General features: G+C 39.4%; 3 protein-coding genes across 5 annotated transcripts in view; 2 read left to right on the top strand and 1 right to left on the bottom strand.

Annotated features, from left to right (window-relative positions):
* Positions 1-17,308, top strand: part of fgl1b (fibrinogen like 1B) — a 106,995-nt gene that overhangs the window by 26,538 nt on the left and 63,149 nt on the right. The gene's annotated exons all lie outside the window — the stretch shown is intronic.
* tpte (transmembrane phosphatase with tensin homology) overlaps positions 1-17,308 on the bottom strand; it is a 76,264-nt gene that overhangs the window by 21,255 nt on the left and 37,701 nt on the right. For both annotated transcript variants that reach the window (XM_067985882.1, XM_067985883.1), the window contains 3 exons: positions 6,789-6,849; positions 1,326-1,407; positions 1,121-1,209 (listed from right to left, as the gene is read on the bottom strand). In XM_067985882.1, the coding sequence (XP_067841983.1) occupies positions 1,121-1,209; positions 1,326-1,407; positions 6,789-6,849 (232 nt within the window). The remainder of the gene's footprint in view (positions 1-1,120; positions 1,210-1,325; positions 1,408-6,788; positions 6,850-17,308) is intronic.
* Positions 1-17,308, top strand: part of slc25a15a (solute carrier family 25 member 15a) — an 88,099-nt gene that overhangs the window by 46,929 nt on the left and 23,862 nt on the right. Inside the window, exon 7 of one of the 2 annotated variants that reach the window (XM_067985888.1) lies at positions 5,843-6,010. The exons of the other annotated variant lie outside the window; for it this stretch is intronic. Coding sequence (XP_067841989.1) covers positions 5,843-5,862 — 20 coding nt within the window. The 3' untranslated portion in view covers positions 5,863-6,010. Of the gene's footprint in view, positions 1-5,842; positions 6,011-17,308 lie in introns of those variants that run through there. 2 annotated transcript variants of the gene reach the window in all.

The following is a 17,308-nucleotide window of genomic DNA, read 5'->3' as shown; positions in this document are numbered from 1 at the left end:
ACTGTATTTTTATTAGCAAAAGTTGACACATGATCCAGACTCCCAAAACACTGCCTGTTTGCTGAACACTTTGATGCAAATGCACCAAAAACACATTTCCCCCAAGCACTTTTCAAAAAGATGTGTTTTTTTTTGGTGGTTTGTATATTCGGTGGCCTTTCAGGTAACACCTCTCTGTCTGCACACTGTGATTGCCTTGGCAACGGGCAGTTGGAAAGACTATCTGTAATCACCAGGTATTGTTCTGTGATTTATAAATGCAAAGGGTTCGAGGATTTCATTTCCACAACATTCACCTGAGGAAAGAGGAAGCCTCCGAAAGCTTGTGAATTTCAAATAAAATTGTTGGACTATAACTTGGTGTTGTAAAATTGTTTACAACTTTTCAAAAAGAGGCATTAGTAAATATTTGAGAACCTCTGCAGAAATTCACCCCCAACCTCTCTGGGACCACTGAATAATGAACTCCATTCATGTTAATTAGATCTGGCCATTTAGGAGTGAGATCAGGAAGCACTTTTTCCACACAGACAGTAGTGGAAATCTGGAACTCGTCCCCCCACCCCCACAGAAAGGCTTTGGATGCTGGGTCAATTGAAATTTTTAAAGGCGGAGATTGATAGATTCTTGTTAGGTAATGGCATCAATGGAACTAGATCAAAGGCAGGTAAATGGAGTTGAGTTGCAAATCAACCATGATTTCATTGAATGGCAGAACATGCTTGAGGGGCTGAATGTCCTACTCCAGTTCTTATGTTCCAAGGTCAACCTCTCCATAACATCAGTTACAGGTCATATGCAGCTCTATTAATTCAATAGATGCAGTATTTCAGATCAGCCTGGGAGCAAATCTGGAGAACTCCCAGGAGGATCTGAAGAAAGCAATGGAGACCAAAAAATGTCAGATCTTTATTAAGGGAATTAAAATAGCTATTATTAGAATACCCCCACCCACCAGATATAAAGGAAGGACATTGTGCAGAAAGTAGTCTCCCTAGAACTTATTTTCCCTTTAAAGTATTTCAAGATTAATCCATTAACTTTGAATTTGATGACCTACAAAAAAAGTTCTGAATTGTATGTGTAAAAACGTCAACTAATAAATCAAAAAGTCTCCTACCTTTTCCACCTTTGCAATGAATTGCTATAACATTTTTCTCATCAGCTGCCATCCAATCCCGAACATTAGCTGTAAATTTCAGCATGTCCCTGATGTAAAAAGCATCACAACTTTTAACGTTCATACCAGGCAGCAATGCAAGGTTGTTCACTATTATTTTTTTTTTAAAAAGCATTTCCTTAAATAGACAAAAAAGACAACTTACTCCAGAGCAGGCACATTGTGGTCATCAATGAAAACTCTTTCCACTCTGTAATGGAAGTATCTTGGGTTGTAGCCCTTTTCACCTACCACAGAAACATATGTTTGAATTCAAACAGATGATCAGATTCTGAAAATCATTACATTAATAAGCCTATGTTAACCCACTATATTAGCTGGGCAATTGAACTTTTAGAAATCACTGGTCAAAATTTATATCAATTGGCTGAGTATAGTTTCCCCTCCCCCCCACAAGCATCTCTTGAATACAATTATTCCAGGGCCTTAAGAGAAAAGGACAAATTGAGGAGCAGTTATTGAAGATGACATCTAACTTTTAATGTTAATTTTTAAAAGAATTTTGAGTTATATATAAAAAAAATCTATGCTGGGTCTTCTGCAATTTTTCTGGTCAGACACTTTACTCAAATGCCTCCAAGAACTACAGCAAAAAACAGGGAAATACAGAAGGAATATTTACTGCCAGCAAGCAATGGTATTGGAAGAACACTGCAGTCACTTAAATCATCTGCAATTTGCTTGACAGGAAACCCATTTAAAATACCTGAAATTACGAGCTGTGATTGTGTGCTCCTTCATAAATGGCAACTGTGAACAATAGCGCAAACACAATTTTGCACCACAAATCATGTCAGGAAACTAGAATTCAATAGGAGTTGGCCATTTTTTTTCAATAATAACAATTATGCTCTGCCAACTTTAGTGTTGCCAACACAATTTTTCATTTTATTGGTATCTGCAAGAATGGTTTATTAGAAGCAATGCAGAGTATGGTGACAGCAAAGTTGTTCTGCTGCAAGTTATTAAAAAAACTTGAATCTTTTCTCATTAAATTTTGGATAGTCCAATATGTTGGGAGTTTAAAAATGAACTTCAGTTAGCAGTCTCTTTGGGAGAAGCTTGGGGTAGCAGTAGTAGAAAGGTTTGCAGTGGTTTTGTCTCAGCTAAAGCTCCTATAGCTTCTGGCTGATCAAATTAGTAGCCCAGTGCAAAATATAAAGAATAGGCTACTAATTTGAACTAAAAGCTAAGCAATAAATTAGTAGCCTATAGTACCTGAACTAAAAGCTAAGCAATTTCCTTACTGATATTAGGAAGAGTTTCATTTTCAACAAGTGTAAATGTAAGTTCTCAGACTGGGGAAGTAGACAAAGTCAGACCCATCAGGACACATCTTACAAGGAAGATAGTTATTACACACCTGTGATGTGAAAATCTTTTGAGTTTAATTTTTAGTTTGATTTATCGTTAGTTCAGTATTCAGTTTGAAACTTTTCAGTTGTTGTAACTGACATATGCCTCCTGCAGAATCTGCAACATCTCCTCACCCCCACACAAAACATCAGAAAGTCTGCACGTTTGTGTCCTTAGAAATCTTGCAGATTATCAGACTAAGAAAAACATATTCAAATGTGGATTGATTCAATCTTTATTGTTTCATAAATATTTGCATCAGTATCATGCTGTTGCCTTTTAAGTCTGTGGAGTTAGAAGTGTGATTATTAATTTTCAGTCTGAACGGTAAGATCTGATAGCATGGCATTTTCTGCTTTTCAGAGGGGGCAGGATACATAGTTGGCAGCACATGCAACCACCAGTGCAAAATATAAAGAATAATCTTTAATCCTGTGGCACACTATTCTAATTCAGAGAATCCAGAAGGGTGTATACTTTTGATCGAGGTACAAGTCAGCTTATTTGCATTTTGCTGCAAACATGAAGAGTAGGGACAACTCACTATAACACAGACAAGAACACTTGACAGATGTGAGAGAGAATAAAAAAAGATTTAAAAAGACAAATAAAAGGGGCAGGGAAAATGCTGGAAAAGGATAAGAAAATGCAGTGATGCAGAGACAAAAAGTTAGAGTATTTAAACATTCCACCATGCTATAGTATCCAGGAGTTTATATAATTTTGTTTACCGTGCTCTCTTGTTTGTGATCAAACCAACAGTCTGATTACACTTAAACACTTCAGCCTGACAACACTAAGCAGTCCAAAATTAACCCTTCATGTGCTATGGATCTCCGCAGAATCAAATCAGTTCACTGTTCCACTGATTTAAAAAAAATATATACTTGTTCTGAGGGTGTGGGTGACACCAACAAGGCCACATTTACGACCCAATTCTAGTTGCCCATGATTAGAGTGGGCCTTCTCCCTGAATTGCTGCAGTCCTTATGCTGATGGTGCTGCCATAATGGAGATAGGTAGGGAGTTCCAGGATATTAACCCGGTGACAATGAAGAAATGCTGATATATCCAAATCAGGATGATGTGTGACTGGAGGGAAACTTGCAGGTGATGTTGCCACAACATTGCTGCTTGTCCTCTTCAGTGGTAGAGGTCGCAAGCGAGGAGGGCGCTGTCAAGTTATTCTTGGTGGGTTGCCGCAATGCATCCTGTAGATTGTATATACAACAACAACAACACAGTGTGCCGGTGAGGATAGGTGGATATTAACCCAAAGGCAAAGATGCTGATCAAGTGAACCGCTTTGTCCTGGATGGGGTCAAGCGTCAAGTGTTGTCGCAGCTGCACCCCATTGTGAGTGGGGAGCATTCCATCACATCCCTGAATTGAGCCTTTAGATTGTGGTTACGTTTCGAGCAGGCAGGAAGTGAGCCACTCATTACATTGAACGCAGCCTCTACCCTGCTTTTGTAGCCAATGTCCATATAGTTGGTCTAGTTAAGATTCTGGTCAGTGGCGACCCCCAAAATGTTGACTGGAAGAACCCAGCAATGGTGGTGTCTTTGAAGGTCAAGGGGTGATTGCTGGCTTTACCTTGTTAGAGATGGTTGTTACCTGGCACTTCTGTGGCATGAATGTCACCTGCCACTTGTCAACCTAAGCACATCCAGGTCCTGCTGTAGGCTGGCAAGGTCTGCTTCATTATCAGAGTGTTGCGAATAGAACAGAGCACTGTGGAATCATCAGCAAACAGCACCACTCTTGACCTTATGACAGGAATGAAGCAGCCTAAGATGGATGGGCGAAGGGCACTTCCCTAAGGAACTCCTGCAATGATTTCCTGGGTTTGTAATAACTGGCCTCAGCCAACCACAACCATCTTCCTTTGCGTCAGGTATGACTCCAGCCATTGGAGGCTTTTCCCTTTGATCCCACTGATCTTAAATTGTGCTGGGGCTATTAGTGCCATACTTGGACGAATGGTGTTGAGTAGTTACTCATCTTCCTGCTGGCATGCAGCTCTCATTTCCATGACTGGATCAAGGCTGTGATGACATATAGAGTCGAGTGGTTCTGGTGAAACTCTGGTGAGCATCTTATTGGTGAGCAGGTGGAAGACTGGCACTTTACTGATAATTGGGAGATTGATAGTGGTAATTGGTCACGTTAGGTTTAGACTACTCTTTGTGGGTAGGATGTACTTGAGCAATCTTCCACCTGGTCTTTTATTTCCTCAGATGTTCATGCCACCTTGGGGTTCCAAAGTTGGACTTGGTCAAATTATAAGACCAGGTTTTAATGATCCCAATGGCAAGACCTGATTTTTTTCCCCACTGGAAATCAGCCCTACAACAACAGACACTTGAGCAGGATCTACCCGGACCAACCTGGATTCAAACTGAGGTTAATTGAAAGATAACTTTTTGTAGTTCAAATCCCATAAAACTTATGCATTCGTTGCCTGATAAGATGGCCCACCATTGGCAAGGAGGCAACGGGCATGAGGAGGCAACTGGCCAGGGCAACGTGCATGAAGATTGCGAGTATGAGATTGTCTGTGTCTCTGAAAACAAAACTTTAAACTATTGATGATCTGGACCATAAAGGAAAATTGCAAGCCACAATCTGCAAAGAACTCAGCTTAGCAAAGAGCACTGTTGCAACAATGTGGGCCTGAGAATCCCTACGTGGTCAGTTTTCAGTAAAATATTAAAATGTCTACGTGGCAAAGAAGCAGAATGCAAAATGGTTAGAAAGGGTTAATTAGTTAGTAACTGAGATTGGTACAAGTGGCCTGGCCCTCCTGCTGGGCCATATGTTTGCTTAGTCAGCAGGCCTGCATTGTCTTATCAATGATAGGTCTTTGATGTGAGTCAAGGACTGGTCTGAATGTCTCCATGTTTATGGCAGATCAATATAGGGAACGAGCTTAGCCAAAGTTGAAAGACATTCCAGGTTGGGAGATAAGGAACAGAAGGAACAGGGAAGAACATTCTAAGTTGGAAAGTGAGGAAGTTATCCCCTTTGATGTCTAACAGCAGCATGATCAGCACATGATTATTTATGATTGGCCGGAAATAATGTAACCTCGCATGGCAACCTGTGCCCGGCTTATGATTGGTGTTGACCCTCGTTAAGTATGTTCCAACCCTATTGATTTGTATAAAAACGTGTGGATTTCTGTATGTTGTTGTTCTTGCTCTGCCAGCATAGAGGGACTCTATCAGGAGTCCAAATCAATGCTGCAGACTAAGAACCCTGCTATTAAAGATGTGTTGAACTTTAAAATGTATTCGACTTCAGTTATTACTGAACCAGACTGAGGGGAAAGAATCCGGATCGTCAGGCCAACAGAGGAAAAAAATCAAGTCTGTCATCAAAGATGAAACGCCAATCCAGAGAAAACAAATCTGTACTGCAACGCATGAAGATCTTGATGAAGCATCTATTGCCGATTTAAAAACGCCAGAAAGTGCAATATGCCAGGTGTCAGGCAGATATGAAGCAATCTACTTGTTTCTTATAAAAAACAGAACAAAATGATGTTCAATTCAAATTGGTCGTTTTTTTCTTATTAATCATATCGCCAAACCCTACTATAGTGAACACCTTGATATAACAATATTTTTAGCCAGTCCCAAGGGATTTCATTATAACAAATTTTGACTGTATATGGACTCCATTAAGTTCCAGAGCAAGGTGAGTTTTTCCTGGAGCTAGCCAAGCAAGACTATTATGGGGGAGGAATTTAGGTTTTGTTTTTCTGCAAGAAACAGAGCCAAGTTCCTCCCTAAATCAGTTTTGTGGCTTAACTGTCCCAGGAGACTTTAGAAGTAATTACCAAGCTAATGCTTAACAACAAGCATAAAGACTCAATTACCTTCACAAAACTATTTGGCAGAAAGAGCCATCTACCTTTTGTCATGTGTAAAGATAAAGTGCATTAGGCACTTGTACATAACATATTTACAAATGAAACATTTGCCGTGCCCCATTATATTACCATTTCCAAATATTACACCCTATTATATCAGCATATTGTCAAACCTTATCTAGGCCAGTTTGCTGATAAATTCTGTGCTGTGCTTACTAAGGATACTAAGTCAAGGTCAAACATAGTTTTTCCACTTAATACATGGGGTTTACATTACTCCTATTTGTGTGAGTGATTCAAAATATTATCAAATTCAAAGTTTTCCATTAAGTAATAACCTCCCATTTTTCAAAAAGCCCTAAAAGACATACTTACTGCAAAGGTTATAGACTTTATAGTGATCTTTGTGCTTGGTGTCAAAAAATCTTGCAACTTCCTGTGAACACATTTCATATTAGTGACTTCTCAATTAAAGCAAATATCTACATTACTTATTTTAACATATTGCTATTGGCATCAGTAAGGAACACATGGTCATATCACATTATATACACAGAATAAGAGTTTCAATACTATATAAAATTCTATACTTATTGCATCATTCTTTCAAAGCACTTTATCTAATGCCTACAACCTTAATAGCCAATTATACAAAAAAGTGGAGTATTGAGATACACTACAGTATTTACAAAATGGTGGCCATATAATTTCCCCCTGCCTGAGCATCATACAGGGACAGGTATTGGAATCACATTCTAGTTCTAAGCAGAAGGCAAAATAGCAGACAGAAGTCCCTCACTACGAGGAAGTGCCTGACTCACGGTCAGTCACTTCTTACAGTAGAACAATTGAAACGAGGATCTCACTTTGACCACTACTACAAGCACAGGCTTGTTTCATGTGTTGTTTTTTTTTCTTCCTCCCAAGAATGCTACAACAGTGAGCAAGCACCGAGGAAGAGAACGCATACGTCCCAAAGCCCAATCAATTACTTATTTAGATTGTAATCACTTGTTTTATACTGCAGCAGCCATTTTGCACATATCAAGGTCCCTGGAACAAGAGATAAATGACCAGCTAATCAGTTTGTGGTGGTGTTGATCAATGGATGAACATTGATATAGATATAGAAAGAACTCCCTGCTCTTCAAATTAAAAAAAAAGTGCCATATGAAACTTCACATCTGGCTTCAGTTTAACATTTTTTTTAAAAAAAAACAGCACCGAGTACAGCACTGAAGTGTCAGCCTAGATTATGTGTCCAAATCATGGGGTGGGGCTTGAACTTCCTCACTCAGGACATGAGAGCTCTACCATGGAGCCAAGGTAGTGAAAAATTAAAACCCGACAAACAATACAAACAAAATTAATGCTCCAGATCCGAGAGCACAGATGGAGGGAGGGAATCATATGTGGAGGGCACAGCACCTCCATAAAGAACACAAGAAAAGGCCTTTCAGCACACTTCATCTAGAATTTTTTTTTTTTTTTTTAAAAAGGGGGTGATAGAAAACCACAATAGGATGAAGAGTCAGTATCTGCTGATCCTCTACTTCAAAAAAGAAAAATTTAAGTTCCTTACATCACTGCCTTGAAAGAAAAAAAAATCAAATTAGTGCTACAGATCTGAGTTTTCAATCCACCTGCTCACAGACATCAATCCAGATCCCTTTTAAAAAGGTATCAAATGACCCTGAATTAAACTCCTTCTCAGAGTCTGTAGTACGTGGCCCTATGCTCCCAGTCAAGTCTAAACTCACTTTTTTTTTAAAAAGTGACTCACTTAAGTCCCCTCAAGTAATTTCGCCAGGAAATAAAAAATTTAGTTACTTGATCCTTTCTTCATATGAGGAAGACCATGTTGAACTTTGATTAGCCAATGTTCTTTGTTCAACCTCCATATAATGTTATGACAAACTAGTCCAATAAAATAATAAAGTAAGCATTAAAATACTTGAGGGAGCTTGAAGCAGAGTGATTCTTATCCCAAAGAGCACTCCTTATTGTAAGCAGTCAGATCAAGGCACTATGCAGGCTTTCACACATCTTCACTTAAAATGTAACTAAAATGAGAGAGAGAGTCAAGGGGAACCCACGGTATACGTTCGCTCAAGGTGCAAGGTGTCGAAGTGAAACTCTACTCAGTTGAATGGTTATTGCCCCGCTAAACAGCAGCACAAAAATGTATTTACCTATATGGTAATTCAATTACCTTAAGTTCTTTTGGTTTAACAAAAATACCTAGATTGGTGACTATCCTTTGTTTTATGCAGTGTAGAGGGCAGACAATAAAGTGAACATTGTCTAAAATAGACAATGTCAAACTAAAAACTAGGGGTAATTTCCCCAAGCACATGCAGGCAGCAGGGAACCATACTTGGAAAATTACCATTTTGTCTCCGTTCTGCTCCATCCAAGTATCATGTACGACAGGGTGGGTCAATATCAAAGCAGGGACCTCATTTAATGTGTTGAGACAAAAACCAAGTTTGCAGCTTAAAAACTGATCACCCAAAAACACAAACTAAACAAGGTCTCGATCCCAGCTAGATGCAATGGGACAAGTGAAGTGTGACATGTAGAAAATGGAACTTGGAAGTCACCAAAATTCTTTCACTGAGCTATTGCCAAGGGAGGGTGGCAAGTTACAAATCAATAGCTGACATGTTCAACAATGATGGGGCAAGTCAAATTTAGTGTTCAAGCAACATATGCTGAACAATTTTCTAAAGTTATTAAATTAATAAAAAGGCATTAATGACATCTGAATAGCTTTGATATTGTATCATTTCAACATCAAAATGTGTGAGCTGAAAATATACAAAACTGATCAGTCCAAGAAACCATAATATCTCTGAACCTACCAGCAATGAGGATTAAAGAGATACCTACAAAAGGTTAAATAAGCTATTACTTGTTTTGAAAGCAAGCATTCAAAGCACAAAAGTTTGAACATATTCCTGTGCTAAATAAGATTTAAACACTGGTGTCAACAATGGGAAAGGGGGGGGGGGGAAGCAAATCCTAGACATATGAATCCAGAATAAGGGCTTATATATCCATGAGCTGGGTACACAACTACTGCAAGGATGTCAAGTCAAAATTGTGCCACTCTCTCCTCCCCTGGCACACCCTCCATTTAAGTAATGCCCTATTCATTTATACAAGTGGCTGAATAAGTTGTTTAATTGTATATTTCAGGTAGGAATACTCGACATTTCAAGCAAGTCAGACAAAAGATTCTGTTCAACTGACTGAATACACCTTTCAGCCATTGATTTCTTCATAAATATGTACTTTACAACAATATAATTTGCACATGAGATTACTTGGATGCTGGATACTATAGCTAAAACAGTAGATTTCCCCCATCCATTTCCTTCCTAATGGGAGAAAAATTCATGCGCCATTTCTTGGCTGACAAGACAACCACTGAACCATCAAAACTGTTTAGCAGCAGGGACACCATGTGGAAAAGGACAAGTGAGCTTTGTACATAGGTCAGGATTATTTCAGTAAGTTTTCATTTTGATGGATCGGTAAAAAGTGATCGTCTCCTTTACTAATCCAATTTGCCCTAAAAAACTGGGTCTAGAGATGCACATGCATCATATTGATCCTTTACATAATGTATGCATCACACATGCCAAAGCCACAACTGCAAACTTGGACATGATTTATGGTACAAAACACCCACAGAATTCAGGTTTATTTACTTACTTTTTACAAAATGTTCTTATGATATCAGCAACACTGTCGAGGCCACATTTATTTCCCATCTCTAGTTGCCCAGAGGAGATGGCGTTGGGCCTTCTTGAACTGCTGCTACTATCCTTGTGGCGAAGGTATTAGGAAGGTAATTCCAGGAATTTGACCAGTGATGAAGAACGTACAAGCCAGGATGGTGTGCAACTTGGAAGGGAACTTGCAGATGATTGTGTTCTCATGACATTGCTGCTCATCCTTATTGGTGGCAAAGGTCACAGGGCTGGGAGAGGCTGTTGAAGTAAACTTGGCAAGTTGCTGCAGTGCATCCTGTAGATAGTATGTATCATCACCACAGTAGAGGAGAGCGCTCAGTGGCAGGGGTACCAAACAGACTTTCAACGTTGTTGTAACTGCACTTATCTAGGCAAGTAGTGAGTATTTAATCACACTCCTGACTTCAGGAAAACTTGGCAGAGGGGCATGGGGTGGGAGGTGGGTCAAGAAGTGTGCCACTTGTCAGTGTAACCAGCCTCTGCCCTGTTCTTGTAACCCTAGTGTCTATGTGGCTGGTCCAGTTATGCTTCTGGCCAACTGGTGGCACCAAGGATGTTACCACTGAAGGTCAGGAGAGGTGGTCGGACATTTTTTTTTGGAGATAGTTACTGCCTGGCTCATATCTGACAAATATGTTACCTACCACGTCAGCCCAAGCCTGGATTTGTTCATGTCCTGGTGTACAGTGGCATGGGTTGCCATGTTATTGGAGTTATGAAGAGAGCTGAACACCAAAATCAGCAGCAAACAGGCCCATTCCTGATCTCAATAGAAGGAAGATCATTGACGAAGCAGCTGAAGATGGTTGGGTCAAAAATGCTGCCGAGACACTCCAGCAGTGATGTACGGAGGCCACAATGACTGGGCTACGACCACAACCATTTTCCTGTGCATTAGGTAGGAATCCATCCACCAAAGGGTTTGGCCCACCAATATCCTCAATTGTGCTAGGGCACCTTGGTACCATACTCAGTCGAATGCTGCCTTGATGTTGAGGGCATCTATTCTCACAAATCTTCTCTGGCATTCAGTTCGTGTCCATATCTGTATCAAATCTGTGACAGGAGCCAAGTGGTTCTGGTGGAGCCTGAACTGAGCATTGACAAACAGGTTATGATGAGTAGGGTGGCACTATTGATTACTTATTCCATCTATTTGCTGATGATCGAGAGAAGACTGATAGGATAATAATTGGCTGGGTTAGATTTGTCCAGCTTTTTAGGAGTAGGACATACCTGGGCAATTTGCAACACTGCCAGGGAGGTGCTAATGTCTTGGTTGTACTGGAGTAGATTTTGCCCCCCCCCCCCCCCTTTAACATGATCATCTTGTCCTAAGAAACTTTCTACCACCCTTTTAAACACATGTACCGAGCTGTACAACATCTGTCTGGAAAGAAATGGAAGAATGTCAGAATTTTGTTTCGATCTGACTACCTTGGCCATAAAATGTAAAGTCAGTGGCAGAAAGAGAGGGTTTTTAGAAGTCATAAAAAAAACTAAAGGCAGCAAGAGACCAGGATGGGCAGCATTAATGATGCAAATTTTGTGCTGTTGAAGTGGATTCTCAAGAAAATAGCATAAAAAAGGACCACCTGAACAGCAAAAGACATACAAGGCAAGCATGAAACCAGGAAGATTATGGCTTTGGATACAGCAGTCACACAAACTAGTCAGAAAAAAAATGGAATGAGCACAATGTCATGTGTGAACGTGTCCATGCCCATGCCCCGTGTCAGGTCAGCCAATTAACTTTAGTGATTTTGAAAGTATGCGCAGCAGCAAAAGCCATACCACCAACCACATTAGAAAATATTATTGTCTGAACAAAAATTAAGAACAGGTTGGTTGAAAACATTTGTTGAATCACCTGTTCTTCAGCAACCAGAAGTGTTTTAAGGCTTGGTCATGCAGAAGCCTTCACCTGCGTTGGCAGATCTGGATTTTGTCACGTCTGCAAATCATGAGGCAGTTGCTATAGCATTAAAATAGTATGTTTTTGCATGGCAAGATCTTACATGGAAAGTAGCAGCAGCTGGTTGCATATTTCTACCTGCAAGGCAAAGCTCAAATGACAACCTACATTTGCTCTACATTTCACATCTAGATCATCTCATGTCAAAGCTTTTTGAAAATGGCTGTAAAAGGACTCTGTTGGCAAATAGCTTCAACTGGCTCATACAACTGGCAGAGTTTCCATAATGGTCTTAAAATCAATACAAGCAAAATTGCAAGTTTGTTTTGAGTTATCAATATTTAAAAAACATCTATCTGGTTTCTGAATTTTTGGGGATTTAATTTCTCATGCTAATTTTCATCCACTGCTTTAGCATAAAAAGGGTTTTTTTGATTTTTTTTTAAAAAGGCAAGCACTGGCCAACAATCCCTACACATGGGGGACAAGAAAACTTTGGTAGGTTACTAAAAAGACAGCATTTTTCTTTTATAAAAAAGGTAGGTTTTCTGGAAAGTTATTAATTAGGCAAGTTCAAACAGATCAAAACCAAGAAACCCTATTTATACCAGACTGGATTAATCACTCAATTCTTCAAGTTAAGCATCAAAACCTTGGGCTAGGAGATCCAAAATCCAACTAGGAAAATTGGGATTAAAAATTGATCCCGGACAGTTCCTCAACTACACAATTCCTTAAAACATGCAAATTCCAGATGAACAAAAATTTGAAAGCAAAGGCAAAAGAACTGGATTCTTGGCAGGAAGGGGTAAAAATTGCACAACATGCCTTGGAACCAAAATTCACTGTGCCAAGAAGTGGTCAGGTGGTTTACACCCATACTGCTAATTTTCCAATCCCTGATGAGATCAGGAAACTCCAAGGGTGAAGAGAGGGGGTAAGGGAGCAGAAGAGGATGACCACCTACTTGTGCATTTATGTCTGGCTAATTCAGATTTGGGAATTTGAAAGTTAGTGTACAAGATTAAGTTAATGGACGTTAAGCCATCACAAATGAAAACTTTCACCATTACTGAATTCAAGTGCACCACCTAGTGATCAAAGTAGCAGCATCAGAAAAGGTACAAACATTTCAGATCTGACTTTTTGAAAAGATAGTCACATAAAAAGTCTAACTTACTTTGGTAATAACCACTCCACAGATTAAATTAAGATCTTTGGAACAATTATAATCGACTTCATAATCCCTCCAGTTCAGTATTTTCCCCCTCAACTTTTTAAAAATGTAAATGCCACCTTTCTACTACAGTTTGGCCAAGAGGGTCTGTTCAAAGATTATGTGGCTTAACATGAGTTTCATGTAAAGTTTATTCAGAAAACTTTTTTTTTGTACATTTCCTTTGTCTTTCAAATCCCTTTCATGTAGTTCCACATTTTGGAGTTCCATCAGATATGACCAGCATCGGTTTTGTTTAGACAGCAACCTCACTCCCTGCCAGCCGTGTTTCAAAATACAAAATTGCTTTGTGTACATTTCTTCACTAATTTTTTCATAAACATAGATGTACCAGCTTATGCTCAATGAATGGCACAATTTAGAACTGAAGATTTTGGGAGCAGCAAGTTTGGGAGAGGGGGTTGCATAAACAGAGAAACAAGAAATAAAAATCAGCAGTTAAGGAGAGCGCAAGATGTTGAACGTGATGAATGTGGTCAAATTAGCACACGCCTCTTCCTGGGGTGGGGAATTTCTCTTTTCTTCCACCCCTGCACACACCCCCCCACCACCCAATTCAAAACCTGTCTTTCCGATTCCCCCCTCACCATCTCATTCAAAACCTGACTGGCTAATTTCAAATTCCTAATGTCAGAGATTTCCAACACAAGATTGAATCCGGTCTGTTTGCCACTTCAAAACAGTGTAAAGAAGCCTCATCCTCTCCTCTCTCCCACCTCATTTTCCTTAGTCTGGATGAGACTTTGATCAAAAGCATTGAGGAATGGTAAACTTCTCCACTGGCTCAATCTTTAGATTTCTGGCAATTGCAAAGTTTTAAAAAAAAACTTTCATCCTATATTACTGGAAATCATATTGCAACATAATTACTCATATCAGGAATAGTTTTGCCTTTAGCACAATATATACTTACTACAATTTCAAATAAATACAGTAGGACCTGGAGAGATGGTTCATTTTCGATTAAATTGCAGAAAAATAGAAGAAAAAGTTGGGAAAGAAGGGATAAGAAAGGAAAAACAGGGCAAATAGAATGGTTTCAATTATTTTTAAATATATAATAGTGCCATTATTCAAACATTGCTATTACTGTGATATTGGAATGCTTCAAAATGAATATAAGCAAGCTGAAAACTGAGTTGGGAGGGGGGGGGGGGGGAAAGAGAAAAACTTTCCCAAGGATCCTACTATTCCTAGAAGCTGCCAGTTTAAATGCATCTACCTGGCTTTCTCTGGCTCCACAACCCTTGTGTCAACATGAACCTGGGACCCACATATGTCCCCAATTGGCTTAAAAGCCAGCTAAAATGCTTCTGATTCCAACCAGTTTGAAATAGTTGAGTCAAGGGAGCACCTACTCAAGGTTTTGAACCAATATTTGGCATCATAGCCCCAACCAATAAGATAACTCATTGGTGTAGGGAGGGGATAATTTTAGTCAGTGCCAGTCAAAAGGGTTAATACCATCAGTTCAATTTAAACAGCACGATTCTATCGCATTACTGTCCCGGAAAATACAAGGTTTCTGTACATGGGAATAGGTTTTAATTTCTGGAGTTCTCAGCCAATTTTTTGCAGATTACCACAAAACATTGGTACCCGTTGATCAATGAATACAAGGAACTGTGGTCCAGGATTGAAACTACCTGTGCACCAATATGCTTTGGTTTAATTTTTCTCCATTTATTGCACTCACAAAGAAAATGCATGCAGTGCAATTAAAATATTAGCCTTTCTTCCAGTGGAAGACTTAATCTTCCAGCATCTGCACAAATATCTTTGGTTGATCAGTCAGCTGCATGTCATCTCAAAATTAAGTTATTTGATCCACTAAAGAACAGTAGTTCGCTTCACTGCTATTAGGGTAAGAAACAATTTAGACCAGACTACAACAGTATAAGCCACTTTATTCCAGTGCCAACTAATATGATCAAAGCAACCACAATACCCCTGTAGTCTAACTTTCCAAACCACATTGGCCCATTCTTTTACATCTTTTCATTTTAGTGAAGGCCTCAAATCAGTCACTTCAACCATTAAATAATCCTGCCATCACACAAGAGCTGTAACTGCCAGGCTCTCAACCTATAAAAAGTGACATGTCAGTGAATGAATATGGAAGTGTGTGCACATGCATACAAGCACGCAAAAGGATATTTTTTGGTCAACTTTGCACTATGAAAAATTGCACCACTGAAAAATACAATAGATAGGCACAGACCTGTTTTGATTCCGAAGTGTGTGTCCTGAGAGGTCAAATTTATTGCAAGATATAAACTTAAATAGAAACTTAACAGGTCAGCAGATAAACAGCATACAGTACTTTACTTTCACTGGTAAACAACAAATTCTTCTGAGCCCTTTAACTCAGTTGCCCATAATATGGGCAATTAGCTCCATGGAGGTCCATCGAACCACAGACATAGAGCTAAACAAAAGCAGCAAGTGAATTGAAGATATGATTAAAGCCTGCAATAGCCTGGTCCAGGCACCTCATTTAAAATCACACCTTGAACAACCGGCAAGTGTCTGAAGAAAATCCAAAATACTTTCTCAATAGCAAGTCAGTATTAAATTGTTTATCACCTGAGAGGAAGTAGAAAAAAAAATAATTGCCTAGAAAATTGATTCCATCTAATCTGTCCCACCTTTCATAACATTATGCATCAGCAAGCTATCACATGTATTCAGATGAGAGAATTTCTGTGCCATTATGTAATGCCAAGATAGAATTGCACATTTGCTCCACCTACAGGTTCTCAAGACAAAAAGGAAACTGATCAGAAATAGTCAAGACTTTAATTTGAAAAATTCTAGTGCCCTAACCTGCTATGAAAATATACAACTGAAATATTTAACAAACGTGACAGGACAGAGCTCATATCTTGGTTTGTCATGGGGAGGAAAAAGAAAAACAAAGTGCAAATAAGCAACTTTCCAAAATACATATCTAGTCTTAGCCTGCTGGCTTTAACAAAACCCATCCTTTCTCCCCCCATCACAGCAGCCCGGTAACCAGTCTCCACAAAGCATTAAATCTCAGTCCACAACTATCTGTATAATCTCCTTTCCAAGTCCCAACCATATGTTTATAAAAAGTTTGTTTCTTAGATAGTTATATAGTGCCTTTAAAGTCCCCAAGACATGCCAAAATTCTTCACAATGAAGCACTTTTGAAGTGTAGTCACTGTTATAATGTAGGGAAACAATTTACACACAGCTATGTTTCACAAAACAATGAGATAATCTATTATTAGTGGCATTAGTTTGATGGATAAATGTTGGCCAGGACATTGGGAGAACTTCCTTGTTCTTCTGCGAATAGTGTCATGGGATCTCTTAAGTCCATGAAAGAGGGTGGACAGGGCCTTGGCTTAACGTTTCATCCAAAACACAACACCTCCAACAGTTCAACACTCCCTCAGTACTGCATTGAAGTGTCAGCCTAGATTGTGTGTGCTGAAGTCGGGCTTGAACCCACTATCTTGATTCAAGAGGAGAGAGTGCTGACACTGAGCCAAATATAACAACTAGCTCTTTTGAAGGAATTAATTGGCACAGCATAAACTACCTTTGCTGGAAACCTCTTTCAAATATCTACTACTCAAGATTCCAAGTGTAGAAAGACGGGGGGAGGGGGGGGGGGGAAGGAAGAAGTGTCGCTGAAGGTTTTGCTGTCTATTTACTCTAGATTAGTAACTGTTCATCTTGTAGTTGAACATCTTTGAGATGTATCCTAGTTTATTTTTTTTTTTAAGATAAATTTTGCACTGAAAGCAATAGTATTGGTGAATGGAACACTTCTTAGCACCTGGTGTCAGCACTAAGTACTCCCAAGTCAGGTATAGCTCACTAGATGTTCCCTCTATGCTGTCCCAAGCTTAGAAGAATAGCCCTACTGCATCCGTGGGACCTTTTTCCACCTTAACCATGTGATATCAGCAATTCTGTTCCAATTTGGCACTAAATTGACAGTTTAGTG

This window comes from Heptranchias perlo, chromosome 6, assembly GCF_035084215.1.
Source record: "Heptranchias perlo isolate sHepPer1 chromosome 6, sHepPer1.hap1, whole genome shotgun sequence".
Taxonomy (NCBI): domain Eukaryota; kingdom Metazoa; phylum Chordata; class Chondrichthyes; order Hexanchiformes; family Hexanchidae; genus Heptranchias; species Heptranchias perlo.
The sequence above is the reverse complement of the archived record's forward strand: the minus strand, read 5'-3'. Positions and strand labels throughout refer to the sequence as shown.